Here is a 15,393-nt window from a genome sequence, read left to right on the forward strand (position 1 = left end):
ATGGCACACCTGTACTGCACTGTGCAACACAGTAAAGTTACACTCTCGTCCAAATGCAAGAATTATGTCTTTCCTTTCCCCTCCTCCCTTCTCACTCTTCTCGCTGCCATATTTATATCGCTGTGCCGCCCTACTCACTTCTGCAAATATGCTCTTGTTATTTTTTGTATTATTTCCTTTTTGCGAAATGCCTTTCCCCAGTCATTGCACTGGTGAAAACTACATTTTACAAATTTCTTGGGTTTTGGTGCGTCCTCTGGATGTATCGGTTATTTCGCAGAATTGGTCAACTGATGGTTTCCCAGTTAACTTCTCGATTTTTGTGAAAACATATACTTCTGTTTCAACACGCGCTACTACTATTACGTTCCACTCCTTTTGGATATTATAGTGCGTAAATTAACTACTTCCTTAAACTGGAAAAAAGTGGGCCTTAGTCACAATCCTTAGAATGCCAATACAGCCCATACATGGTTGACGTTTAATCTCTCAAACTACTCAGTACTAAACCTATAGACGTGGTTACGGCTTGCTCCCGAAGCCCCTTGTGGTGAATTCAAGCAGTTATGTCCTTTTCATCCTTTTGTCTTTACCTTTTCGATTGAAGGTGTACTGTTTCATGTACCCACCGAGTTCCATCAGCACATTGTTCCTATCCCGAATCAATCCTTGAGGGACTAGTCAAGATATGTGTTACTGGTATTGATTGGCTCATTAGCAATTTCCCAGATTGTTCCCGATGACAATTTTGGCTTGACCGGATTATTCTTCCTCCATCAACAACTAGATTGACAAAGAATATAGTCTGGCTGGTCTCAAGCCTAAGGACAGCTTGAAGTTCTACCATACTTGAAGTAACTTCAATCTATGTCTGCTAGTTTTTTATCGGTCACATTTTTCTTTCCCCCGTCAGCAACTGAGCCATTGCCTCCCTACTGAAGGCTGCTATAAGGAATGTCAGATAAGTAGTTTATCATGCAGACCAATTGTGATGACAGCATCAACATGAATACACATTCACACGCATTTTCAAGCAAGACAACCAATCTGACTTGTTCCATACCAATGGCTGGCCACATTTGGTAGTACTGGATAAAGAGTAGTAACGCTGAGACGCAGTAGATCCCATATCTGACCATCCATATCTACACATAGACTAGTGTTTTACCAAGCCATGGGTCCAAGAAATTGAATGCCAATTTCTTTGGTAGCTTTGCTATTCTCTTTTATAATGCAACTTCACCGAGGATGCAGCACTTGTGGTGTAGATATTCAGCATGCCAATCTCAAGGGAGTAAGTGCGCGCGATACTTCAGTGGCAGCAACAGACACAAGGTCCCTCTGCAAAAGTCACCGTCTCGGACGACACTGCAGTGATTCGTTCGTGGACACGCTGATCAAGAATGTCTCAAAATTCACATTTGATTTGATTCCTGTTTGAAATTTTTTTCTTTAAATGCAATAATATTTTCTCAGTTGACTTTGCCGACAAAGATGACTTGTGCAAAGTGTAACAGACCACGAACGATGCGTCAATTCGATTCTGCTTCTTTAGCATAAGGTACCACTACCCAAATCTTGGAAATACAGCACAGATGATGGGTCATGTACACAGATGAGGTTTTGAAGAAATATGACCTATTCAAGCTCTGAGGAATGCCTGGATGCCATTTTAAGTGTTTTGTTTTATGTGTGGCAAGAATAACAACTTAATAGCTAGAATTCTGAGCAAGATTGAACTGGGGTTAGAGGCCATCCTAGGAGCCATACCAGAAGAATTCCAGCCCTTGATTGATTTGAAGTATGACATATGATACACGTTGTGTATAAAACTTCTGAAAAAACTCCACAGGAACTATTTTCATATCACCAAACCAAGCAGAAACTACCCTTGGCATGCCGGATTGGCACTCCTCAATTTTCGCCATTTCAGAAGACATCGTTGTGTCATGTGTTTCCAATTTGGCCACAAAGAAGAACACTGCCGCTGATAAAAGCAGCTAAGTACAGCTAACCGACACGTACCGGATCTCTAGACCTGGAAGAGTTTAAAGTCAAGTGCTGTCACGGTGGAGCAATAACAGTTTTCAAGGTAGAAGTGGAACGGCCTTAGGAAACTGTAATCGAGTTAGTTAACTATTCTGCGTGGATTACACTACCCGTCTTCGTCAAAAGGCGCATGGATCAATGCGTCTGTACGCTAACGTTACCGTAGAAACGCAAAAGTAACCTCTTCTGGTGTTGGGAGATCTTTTGCGAGGCTTAGCAGGGGTGTATGTGTCATCAAATATGACCTGCCGCCGTTTACTTACAGGTGACCTCACCGAAGGTGTCAAACATCTGTATGCAAGCCAATGGTATGGCAAACTTTTGAATTTGAGGAGCAGAGTGCCATTTTTTCTGTCACAGTCAAGCCTTATCGAGAATGCAACACTAGCGACGATATAGAACCCATGTACAAGGTATATAAATTGATGTACCCTTCAGCACTAATCCCTTTCATTTATATCATAATTTATGCACTTCTAAATTTTAGCACAAACCTTTGATTACCTTCGTAGCTTATAATAAATTGGTTTTTTTAAGGCAATGGAAAGTTTTTCAACTTTATTTGGCATGTTCAGGAAGTCTCTGTAGCAATTCTGACACCACTTGTGATTGTTGTAGTTGGGAGGCGAAGGAGAGGGAGAAGGAGGAGGGAAGCGCTCCTAGTCGGCGTTAGCTCGTACCGCACACGACAAGCACGCACTCTGAATACGAGCGTTCATGCAGGCAAGTGCATGATTTTGTGCAAATCTGCGCACAAACAGGGAAGAGGGAAAGAGGGAGAAATGACGGTGGCTCATGCGCGGTGGAAAGAACAGCACCCTCGAAGTGGATGTGTTAAAAAGTCTGACAATGTCAAAGATTGTGCTGCTCGGTTAGCAGATATTTGCACTGTCAGGAAAGAGTGGTCGGCCTTTTGGTGCAGGCTACACAAATCCCATTTAATGCAGCTCCGACTATTGCTACTGACTGCTACAGCAGCAACTGAAGGGGAGGAAATGGCAAGGGGAATGCAGTCAGGATGAAGGAGAATTGCACACTTTCCAATACGGTTGTATCACATGAGCTTGTGTGTGTACTTGTTAGGAGTATTTGCAGATAGCAAATTCATGCAGAAAAACCAGTTCAGATTACGTAACCACGGAAAAAGCGTGACAGACCAGTAAACAGGAATGATGATGGCAGCGATGGTGGTAGTGCAAATACGTCAGCAAACCTTTAACAGCGCCAGTTCACTTCCTAATGAGATTGGGTTTTTTTATCTATACAGTCTGCTTTACTGCTTCAACCAGCATGGCCATCAGAGTAGCCATCGCGACCGAAGAGATGAGCGCGTCGCCCACTGAGGGCGAATCAGTCCCAGGCAGTGGCCATTGCGATTAGACCTGCCACTGTGGAACAATGCTCCATTGTAAAGTATGCATAACTTAGTTTCACTTATTAATTGCACTTAATATATTATCACATTGTAGAACAGCAAAAACACTAGAAAGAAAGTGACAGCATTATATTTAGTATATTAATGAGCACAAACCTAAATCACTACTTTGTTCATAATGCAATCTTACACCACCGTTGCTTCAATGGAATGCAAAAGCACTTTCACTTTACAAAATTGCTAACTGACATTAAAATACGTACAAAAGTGGTTTTGCGCAGTCTGCTGAGAGTTGGTATGAGGAACAGACGACTAATTTTATGCATTGATTGTACTTAAACGCCAACTTGACTGTGACCAGTATTGAGAAAGATTGCAATACAAGATCACTTACAGTAGTGCGGAATTGTATTATTTCCTGACAATGTTAGTCGGGTCTCAAAATCATTTGCATGTGGTTTGCCAGCCCACATGAATTTATACCAGGTGAAAGGTGGAGATTATGCTACGGAATTTTGTAAAAACTAAGCCTAAGAATATTTCACTGTCTAATTAGACTGGTGAGAATCTTAGGGATACAGAGACACTTTGGTTAATTTAACTCAGAATAAACTAAAGCAAAATTGCATTTCTTTAAAGGAATATGTGGCCTTTCGGAAGCGGCAGTTATCCAAAATAAATTACTTTCCCTAGAAATTGTGGCATTTTAAATCCTAAAGGTCACCTTATTAAGAAAAGAACCCAGCCTCCATCATCGCTTACACCACTTTGGTGCACCAAAAACCACCTAACAAATAAGCGAATCCGTCATGATTTAATCCAGACGGGTAGGGCATCCCGCTACTTCCATAGAAGTTTACTTCTTTTGCAGGAGACTAAGCTTGTAGTTGAAAAGGTAAGGCGGAGGTGAGAACAGTCTCGAAAATGTGTGCAGAATAATGGGAAAGCCGGTTTTTCATCTGATTGGTCGTTAACTGCCGATCTTCGGCGTGAATTGGCTTTGTTCACTCAAACCGGTTTAATATTGAAATTAGCGTATAAACGAAACCTATTAATGCTTCTTTTAAGTAAAGACGGTCGAAATGTAGAGGAATTAACTGTGCTGGTATACCCTAAGTTATAACTACCACTTGCACCTACTTTGATATCTGAAATAGAACCAGTCAGTGCAACTACTTCGTAGGTAGATCGAAATTCCAACTTATAACATATTTAAAAGTTCAGTAAGGGAAGCTGGGGCATTAAAGAAGTTTTCTTGCATTTGGGTTTATCATTCCTGATTGTAATTGGAATTGGTCCCTTGGAAGATTATAATTCCTAAAGCACAATGCAAATAATGGAACCATTGGCAAAAGTAAGCGTATTTTCTTCATTGATTGCAAGTTGCTTTACCCATCACACTTTCATGACACTGGGGGCCCTCTATCGTATATGTGGTGGCACTCCGTTTTTACCACTGTCGTCTGTTTTCTACGTGAAGGTGCTTCCCTAGCATAACGATTTGGCGCCTAATCAATTAATGGCAATCTACTCGGGAGTTATATTGGAAACACCGAAATAAGAGGTGAAATGCAAGGAAGTCTCCTTAAATTCTTGCGATTGAAGATTCGTGACACGTATTTATGTATGTGTTTTTGAAAAGAGCTAACTTATCAATCACTGTTGTACATGTGGATTACAAATAATATAATTAATTCATACCAACTTCTACCTTGATATACTCCTTCGGAATTTTCCGGCATGCAAAGAAAGGATATTTGAAAATCCACTGTTTCTAAAGGAGCCTACAGTGTTTTGCGCAAGGATTTGTCTTTCTCTGATTATCCTTAACGTTTGAAGAACTAGATGTGTACAAGGGGATATCAGGTATTTCCCAAGTAAACCCTTTTCAACTAGAGCATTCACGATTGCATGGTTAAGACACAAGTGAATCAACGCCCCTCCTTACGCAAGTGATAACTGTGCTGAAATGCCGCCTATTCTTTAATCCCACTAATAAATGTAGTTATCTACCAGGCACCTAATTCCTGCACCAGAATCGCCAGAAAGGACTATGCCTCATTAAAACGACCTAGATCTTGAAATCTTAAATATTTTGTTTTAGAAAATACCGTCATTTTTGTTTCCTACTTGAACCCCATCCACCACGGTAATATTTATCAATAAAATTCAACATCTCACTAAGGTACTTTCTGAGAGAAATAACAAAATGTAGATGAAAACACATCAATAATTACATGCAATATTTGAATTGAAACCACTTTAACTAAAGAAGTGTACAATATTATGCAGTTGTTCACTTTCGCTATTGTAATTTTAAGAGGGTCCTATGAGTTAAGAGCCTAAGCAGAATCTCAATAAACTTCAAAAACCTGCATTTTCTAGTTTTCAGAACAGTATAGGTTTACTTTTATGTGTTTTACGACTCATGTGGGTTGGATAGAATAATTTAACTTACATTTATGCTGCTTTGTTCATAATATCAATTTCTACTGGCGAAAACATGGAACCGCACCCTTTGATAACCAATCATTTTATCATGAGATGTCCAAATGCAATAATTATAAAATAAAATAACCTTTGGAAATCTTTTTAAAAGAGCCTGGGTATTCCACTCTAACAAGGCGTTTTTTCTCTGGAAGTGAAAAAAACTCGCTCAAGTAGCTCCCGTTCTTATCTCACTTTTATGTTTTAGTTGCCCATTCTATTTCGCATGTGACTGCTTAATGCTAAGGTTCTCACCCACCTCGCCCAAAGTGCAAATCCTCTCAGAAGTAAATCCAGCTGTGTACAGTACACCGTCTTGCGATGTCTGGACTTTCTTCCTACTGACTGACTAATCCCGACTGTCTTTAAAGTAGAGTTTCTTCCAGCTCACTCTCAAGATAGCAACCGTATTCGTCTGGTCTTTAGCAAGAAGTTCATAGTGAACAACTCCTTCTGCAGTATACCATGAACACACACTCGCACAAAGTGTTTTCCTCTAAGGATGAGGTGGCCCGCACCTAAGAGGTGTGAGGTGGTTGGTGAAAGGATCTATTAGGATAGATTGATGATGTGACCGTCAGCCTAACGTTGTAATGCAAGGCTACTTCTCATCACAAATGAGTTGCAAAGAAACCTTTCCGGACAGCACGTTCTTAAAAAGGTAAAGGAATTTAAGGATGAATCAGTAGTTTTGATACTCCGTGTCATCTTTTAATGAATGTGGGACTCATTTGCGTATTTTATACCACCACTTTCCCAGTTGGCATGGGTGCAAGTTCTTGACACATTCACTTTAAATTATTTTAACTAACAACTGAGTGTGTTTCTTCATGATCAGAAATAGGAAGCGATTAATCACTAGACACACTCAAATCGTTTAAGCTTTTTCTGAACGGTAGTGTTCTGCCACCGCACCTTTCTTAAAAGACAGACAAAATTTACTGAGAAGCTTTTGTAACTTTGGGAGCAAGGTTAAGTTCTTAAAGTAAATAACTTCAAATTGCACCATGTTCAGTCGACGGTAAATAAGAGTTTAAAATAACCGGAAAGTTGTGGGTAAAACAGAGAAGCGTACCAATAGACTGATGAATGTTTTTACTTTACAATGCATTTTCGTTATAGTGCTTCACAAGTCCCTAGAAGTACCAACAGGTCACTGCAGCAGGGTGCACCCAAAACGGAGCGAACTTTCTTGGTCAGCCGATGCTGGTTATGGCGAAAGAATACATTTACACAAATGTATATATTATTGATGAAATATAAGTAGACAATAGAATTGGATACTAATAATGCAAAATTATTGCGAAACATTGTTTTCCGCAAAACAATGGCATAATTTACTGTTTTTTGCATAGCTTTTAGCTTAGCCATCTTGTTAATTGCCTCTCAGATATCTGTATGTTGTATTCAGAGTTTTTTTTATTGAAACATTAAAAAAATAATTACATGCGCGAACTGCTTGCTTGAAAGTGCTGCTTGGGCCTTGAGTAGCAAATTTGGCGTGAGATGCGATATCTATTCGCAATTTTCACACAAAACACAAAGTGCATAATGCCAAGAGGATGGGGTCTCGACCATCGTTTGACTGAACGTATGCAGGCATTCCCGTCGTTTTGGCAAAAAGGTTACGAGTAGGTGCGGATGTAAGCCATGCACAATCATGTGACTGTGTTCCACTAAACTGCGGACTCTAATCCTCCCTTGTCTATTCCTCTAGTAAGATCTCCACTAAGAAAAACCATAATAAAGTTGAGAACAAAATGTGCTACTTAATGCAGGGAATGCAAGGATGTGTGAATTCTAGCAGGCGCACAATCGTTTCTGTGTAGAGCAGGGAAAAAATTAAGATACGGAAGTGATAACGCATTTTGTGTACATCAGTTTTGTCATAATGCAGAACACATGAAAGTCTGCTAATGGCTACAGTGTAGGGTCCCCCAGCAGAAATCTACACGGTCGTTTGTAATTGCCGCGAGGTGTACATAGTCTTTTATTTGGTGAAAGTATTTTATTATTGTGGGTATACGCTAAAAAATTGGTTGGTTGTAAAGCGCAATTTATTACAAACAAATGCCTGCAGTCAAAACTGCACGGTAATATTTAAAATACATTTCGAGAATAGGGGTAGCTAACAGGATCTGCGGTAATGGAGCAGAATTGTAATTCGCTTAAGTAATTATGTCCTTAAGCTAAGGAGGCGCTGAATAAGAAAGGCAAAAATTTTGTAATGCTAGGACTGTTATTCAAAGTCGCATGTTTAGTTTTTGTGTTTGAATAAAGTAATAGACACAGGAGGGGGCCGCAAGGTCATGGATATCCTCGGCGAACGACTACTTTGACTTCTATATTAACGTCTAATAGTTGCAGTTGTTTTTGAAAATTAACAAGGATTTAGAGGTAAAAATGGGTGTAAAATTCACTCTTTCATTTTTTTCAATTAACAACTGTTCAGGATCTAAAATGACAACACAGTTGAATGTGCCAATAGTCCTCCTTCATTTACCCAAATACTTTGCTACTAAATGCAGCACTCCCTACTAATCCAAAAGAAAAAATATGGATTTTAAGGTCCGGTTTGAAAGCAAGCCAATGGTTAGTTTGCATTGGAAAACCAGTTTTTGCATTAGATACAAAGACTAGTGTTCGGATTATTGGAAAATAAAAGACCTTGACGGCGTTAGATACCCACATTTCAAAATGATTTTGCATTCCGAATGAACCAATGGTTGTGTAAAATTGCTAGTTACTTCAACACAGGGCGTCCTCGAGAGAGTGGACAGAGAAACTCACATTGGTAAATGCATTCTCCCAGCATTGAGATAAATTATGCGCACTCCACCATGCATTCGCGCACACAAATCAAGCTTGGCAGTGACAGCGATCTGGTGCGGTTGGGCGTTAGGGAGGATGACGCTGTTTCCTACCTCTTCTTCCCTCAACTTTCTACACGTAGGCCTCGTGCTCTCGTGTGATTTATCTTGGCGCAAAATCCTCCCACGAGCCGATGAGCCTGCCCCTTCCTGATGAATGCTCGACCAGGTTACCCCCCGGCAAGGCGACTCATACTGTGTAGCAAATAATTCCCACTGTAAGAAACAAAAATACCAATAGTTGGAGGCGCTAATAATGAAACTAGGCTCTCGATTACAATTTTTCTTTTAAGCACAACAAAAGTGAATGAAATATCCACTCATGGACACTGAAATGAGTTCAACCAGTGAAAAAGTTGATCAAGTTAGAATCATTCTAAGCACAATCGCCTTATCATACGCTGGTCGAGTATAGTCAATAACAAGGTATTAATAACTGGCAGCACGCGAACCGCCTAAAGGCTTATCAATCAACAAAGGAGGGTCGAGTCGAGGGCTGTAAATAATTCTAATCATGCTACGAAATATTGTCCTCACTCTGCCCTTTCACCTTTATTTTCAGGCTCTTTGGTGGAAGGGATTGGTTAGAGAAAGGTATATTTTACTGTCACAATGTAGAATTTCTCAAATGGCAAAAGTACGTGGGAGAATCAGCATTTTAGCCCTCCTTGAGGTTCGATGAGCCGTCTCAGGCACGAGGTCAGTTCAGCCTGCTCACCTTTGACCCACAAGAAGCTTTCAAACAAATACGCTTTAAAAGAACAACTAAAATTTGGTTTGTTTAACTCAAAACTGTAATCTTTTTAAGGATTTCAAATTAGGAGTAAGTTATTCACCCGACTGAGCCCAACGGTATTACAAGTTGCCACCAGAAGGGATATTAATCTTACCAGTCTGCCTAATAATTTAAATTCTTTATTTTTAAAATCGTAGCTATCTTTGGAGGTGACTCTCAATTCTAGGTACTTTATGTAATGCTTTGATAGTTTGCCTAACTCTGTGTTTGATTACACGAGTACTTTATTCTTCACAGACTGTACTTCCGCTCTTCAGCATGGCCTTCGGGTGATGCCAGTAACCTCTCAGTCCTTCTTCACGTCAGAAATACATTCTCTGCCATACTATTACGACTTCCTAGGACCTCCGGAAAGACTCGTGATGCCACATTTACATGGAAGTGTATGTATTTGTCGTCACGGGTATCTTTCATTTCCTACCTCAATAATGATGACCGTGTGTTTCCTATTTCTTCGTTCAGAAAACATTACAATCGCTAAGACCTAGTTTGCAATGATAACAGTAACGATGCACATTTTAAATTTATAGCTATAAACCGCTTGGCTAAAAATTTCGATAATTTACCTACTTTTCTAATCACTGTGATACTAATCAGCCCAAAATCGAATAATCTCATAGGTTTGTATTGTTCTAACAGCCGGAATTTAAAAATGGGAACGTGACAGTTAGCAGGGCAATTAATGAAGTTAAACTTTACGATTGTGCACTTACGCATGAATACTGGAGTTCAAGTTAATGCGCTCCTGGTTGAACTTTTTAGTAAACAAAGTGAAAATCTATTTTGACTGTAGTGGTGAATGCTATGTGTAGCACAAATGAAGGCGAACGGCAGATACAACTTTTCAGATGCAATTTAAGGTAAGCTGGCCTGTATTGTCAGAGCCACTTTAACCAGTCGAGCAAATGACATACAGATGCCTGCTATCTTATAAAAGGCTTAAACTTGGAAAACTGCAAAATAAAAATCATATTTTCAAACATTCTGCTTAACCGTTGCATGGTAGAGCAGATAGCTGAATTATCGTTGATCAAAATAAAAATTTAGGGAACTATTTTGAACAGAAGTAGTGGAAGAAGTCAAAATGAATTTCCTTGAAATGTAAAAAGGCTATGGTAATAAATTCCTCGCTGTAATTTAACGCCCTGGAGCCGTCTGGAGACAGTTTATTATTTATAGATGAGTTGTTGCCTCAAAATATTCCCAACTTCAGCTTTCCTTTTTGCATTTGTTATGGTGTCTTCAACTAATCACTAGCCAGACTCACAAATGCATGTCAGACTTAAAGGAACGCTTTAAGAGCATTGCATGTATGTGTTGTGACTTTCAAACACACTGATTAAAAACGGCAGGAAATTGGTTGTGCGAACAAACGGGAAGACATAGACAAGAAGAGGAACATTGTTGAAAAATACATGTTTGATGGGCTAAGCATAGTTGATTTACAGATCATCAGTGGCTTCGCTTTGAGACCAGCTCTGCAAAGGATCATTAGCAAAAAAACTGGCATTCATAAGCATTCATTTTCCATGTGAACTGTTTTGAATCAAGAAACAAATCTTGTTTTAAATAACGCAGTATGGGCTTTCGTAGGAACCGACACTTTTGAAAAAGTGGATAACGTTCTGCAGCAACAAAGTAGGTCTCATTTGTGGATTAACAAACCCCTACTAGATTTTTGATGTGTCGTGCCAGCCCGAAGATTAAGCAGCATTTATCCTATTAATCCGTGGAAGTTTTTTTTAAGTGTACGACGTGGAACTGATATTATGGGAGGAAAAAATTAAAAAACCAGCCCTTTTTACAAATGCAATAATTCCGCTTAATACCCCTTCGGTTTTTCGAATTTCTGCGATTTATACTTAGGCTATCTGCACTGAGATCATGGCAATTAGTCCTGCAGTCTCGACTAAAGGTTGATGAATACTGCAAGCACTTTCAAACTGCAATGGCAGTTGTGCAAAATATGATACCTATCAAATGTCTAAGTAGTCTTAGTGAAAATATGCCCACCTACAACTTCGTTAGGTCTACCTATTCTAACCCATTAACCATCTCAGTAAGAAGGCATTTTGATCACCCCTATTGCTGCAAACTGCTGTAGGCAATGTGAGGTTGTAGGATAATGTTAATCCTATGTTCGGTATTTTCGAAAGGGCTTATCAAAGCACTCCCAGCCCCCCTCTCGCAATCCGTCACATTATCAATAAAACACGTTTTGAGACAAAACGCTACGGTCTATGTGCATAACATGATTTCTTTTAAAGCCGTTTTATTTAAGTACAACTGTCAGGAGGACCGAGTCTCATCGTTCACATTCCCATCTTTAAATGCATCACCTAACAAATTGCATTTGTAGCTCACCTAGCACATCCTAAATTTTCTAAAAGCTCAAATTGTCGGTTTTATTTGGATATTTATTTAAATGCCATAGTCCAACCCCCCGCAAATTGTCATGAGTCAGCTTCAAAACAGAACGGTATCTATTTATTGCGTCTATTCCAATGTAGACCTTTCGGAACTTTGTTCATTAAAATTATAAATTCCATAACCAGCATCTTTTATATTGTGCCCACAAATTTCGAACAATGCTTTCACTTGTCTTCTCAACTTTTCTGGAGTTGTGGCCATCTTGTGTGGGTGGTGACCTCGATGCGATAGTACATTCGCAGATTAATGGAAAAGTTTCAGGTACTTAAAATGTATGTCATGTGTGAATTGAGTCACTCAAACGTCGCAAGCCTTTAGCAACCACCTAATTTTGAAACTATATAACTTGAGTAATTGATATCAAATCGAGTTTCATCCTACGCCATTGACTATGTGTGCTCTTCTTTCTCTGAGGAAGGTACCATAGTCGCTTTAGGCATGTTTAAACTCTCAATATTTATTTGATTAACCCACGAAAAATAAATAGGGTCTTTCTTTAATGTTTTCTTTCCTCAGATAAATAGAAATGTTTCCCTAATATATGATTAGATTGCAGAGGTCTTATTTTTCCGTGATGTAGTTGTCTCAAAAGATTGCATGTTAGCTCCCACTTTGCCTGCCCACTTGAAAGTGTCCGGAACTAATCACTAGAATAGCCTTAAAAATTAATAAAGTGCCAAAATTACGTTTTAGGGTCTTTTTTATATCACCATCCTTAGCTATCAACTAGGTCTTACTAAAATGATGTACTGGTGATGTCGAGATTGGTGTTGATTTTTCAGCCAAAATTCAGCACTCAAATGCTGAGCAGCATCACACTGCGGAAGGTCGGAACATGGCAAAGCGCTTCCAGTCACAGTGCCGCAATGAGATTTTGCAAATTTTTATCCATAAGACTTACTATATTTTAGTGGTTAAAGATTACACAAACTGTCGTCCCAAAATATTGTACTATCCAACTTTCTGTTGTATCCAGGTCATGAAGATTAGGATTTATCCAAAGATGGTTGTAAAAGTGGACTAAAATTTTGAAGTCAGAAATTGAAGTTGTTATCTCTAGATGTTATTCCCGGATCAGAATTAATGATAATGTGTAGGGCGTGGTACCGAACTTTTTGCTACAGTTGAGAAGCATTTACATTGCTTTGCACATATTGAAAGGCATACCGATATCCCAGAACTGGCAATTTGCACCAATCAGAAGTGTGAATGCCAGAAGAGATTGTCTTATTCAATTTATTGAAAAACGATGGATTTTCTTTGTTATGAGATCAAGTTTGGTTATGAAGGAAAATTTTCTAACCCATTGGTGTTGTTTCGCCACCCGGTGATTTCTATTTACCATTTGGTGAAGGTTTTATTAAACCATAATGAGTATAAGTGGTAAGACTTATGCCTACTAATGATTCCTTTCTTTAAACATTTTTATGTTATCTTCAGCACTACGATTGTTGCTGATGTGCCATTTGTTTTAAATGACATGGCGAGTTGGGATCGTGATAGGCAATCACCTACAAAAAATTATGGACGTGCCGTCTCTGTAGTTTTCAACAGTAATATACCCATTTCCAAGATCATAGAGGTAACCCTGTGTTAAATTATATTTGCCTGCAGAGGCTCGTCAAGTTGTTCCACTCGATTAACCCTTAGTAAAGAAATCACTTGCCTCCACTACCTTAACGCTCAATGACAAATTTTATTATTGTTATAACACTCATTTACTTAGTTATCCAGAAAGTCCCATCCCAGTTACTTCTGCATTACACCCACTTTTGTATCGTCAGCGAGGTGAACGAAAGGATGCCTCAATTCTTGAACTTTGTCAGTTTAGGGTACATTTCATGCATTGATTTCATTTTCAAAGCCTAATACTTTTGAAAGACCATGAAGCCCTTCTTGCAGAAGGAAAGTGTTTGGCATTTTTAAAAATGGTTAGTTGAGAACGTTTTGCGTAAGCATAATGCATTTACCACCATGGGTAACAAAGACGAAGTCAGCCGTGAATCGTGATGTATTGGGACTTTGTTGAGATAAGGATTGAGGAATGTAGGTGTATTTCAGGGAACAAGTAATGCAATAGGATCTGTATTGGGCATAGTTTGGGCTACACGATACAGTGAATGCAATGCAATTTGTGAGGTGACCCGTATACCATGACGTCTGTGGCAACAAGGTGGCGTCACTGTTGAGCTAAAAGGTAATATAACTAGTCCAAATCGAGAGGCCGATTTATTCCCTTCACTGCCAATCCTGCCTCCGCATGCGGTAGCATTTGCACAGCCAGATCAAAAAATGAGTATAAAATATCGAGTCAAAACATCCTGATTTTAAGTTGACCTCCTCTAAACATTAAAAATACGTTTTACAGATCTCATCTGGGAATCTAAGCACGCTACTGTTGTAGTTTCTAACCTCAGCATTAATTAAAAACGATTATACATAAAATACAAATTTATAAAAAAATTTTCCATTTACTCGGCAAGTAATTTTGCCAAATTCATGTTTGTTCATCATTCACCTTGGAACACCAGGAAGTGGTGGAAACTATGCTTAATATGTCAGTGGGATGGAACTAGGTATTCATCACCACGCTTGCAATTAAGGGTGGAATTTGGTGGGTAACCTCATACCCCAAATATCATTTTTAAGGTGATGTTTTGCCAAACGCTAATGGTGTGCTACCGAATATTAAACGCGATGAAATTAATAGTGCTTAATCATGATATTTCCTTCTGCTAATAACAAGCGTTAATACCAATATGAAGATTACATTTAAAAAATTTTTTGTAATGATCAATGAAATAGTTTTGAAGGTGACGGGGAAATTACTGAAATCTGGACACCTTAAGGCCCTCATGAAGTCCTCGAGCAATCAAAGAAACCCTAAAGTTTTTACTACTGCCTAACAGCAGGGAGAGTTGACAATTGCTCATTTGTAAAGAACGATAAATTTATTTAAACAATTACCCAGGTCCCATATTACAGAACACCCCACATCCTCATGTAAGCCTTAGAATTTATTCTCCTAAATTTTACCGTGCAAGCTAAAAATATATACAGGTGGACAAAGGATTATGAATCTCATTTTAATTAAATTGTGTAGAAATACAAAGATTAGCAAATGCCCTGCATTCACTCGCACGCTCACACTGGTATAGGACCTACGGTCCTTTGAGTTGAGCGCATGCGACGTGTTGAACCCCATGGGCAAATTCGAGACCTTAATGTCGATCCCTCACGCGTCGACTAATTGATTGACTGATCATTCTATTTTTCCCCTTATTTGCTCTTCATCAGCTTGTCGAGTAGACTACCATTTAATAGGGTGCTAGATAATCAACAAATACTACTACACGATACCCCAATAAGGCACTATTACACATTCC

At 39.1% G+C, this 15,393-nt stretch overlaps 1 protein-coding gene across 1 annotated transcript; it reads left to right on the top strand. All coding sequences in view use genetic code 11, as the record gives it.

The window, feature by feature from the left end:
- Positions 1-8,751: 8,751 nt before the first annotated feature.
- On the top strand, positions 8,752-9,369 carry EGR_01466 (hypothetical protein; the record flags this gene model as incomplete). Its single annotated transcript, XM_024490715.1, has 2 exons — positions 8,752-8,860; positions 9,344-9,369. The coding sequence occupies 2 exons, from the start codon at positions 8,752-8,754 to the stop codon at positions 9,367-9,369; spliced, it is 135 nt and encodes a 44-aa protein (XP_024355039.1).
- Between the last annotated feature and the right edge of the window lie 6,024 nt (positions 9,370-15,393).

This window comes from Echinococcus granulosus (genome assembly GCF_000524195.1).
Source record: "Echinococcus granulosus chromosome Unknown EG_S00005, whole genome shotgun sequence".
NCBI classification, from domain to species: domain Eukaryota; kingdom Metazoa; phylum Platyhelminthes; class Cestoda; order Cyclophyllidea; family Taeniidae; genus Echinococcus; species Echinococcus granulosus.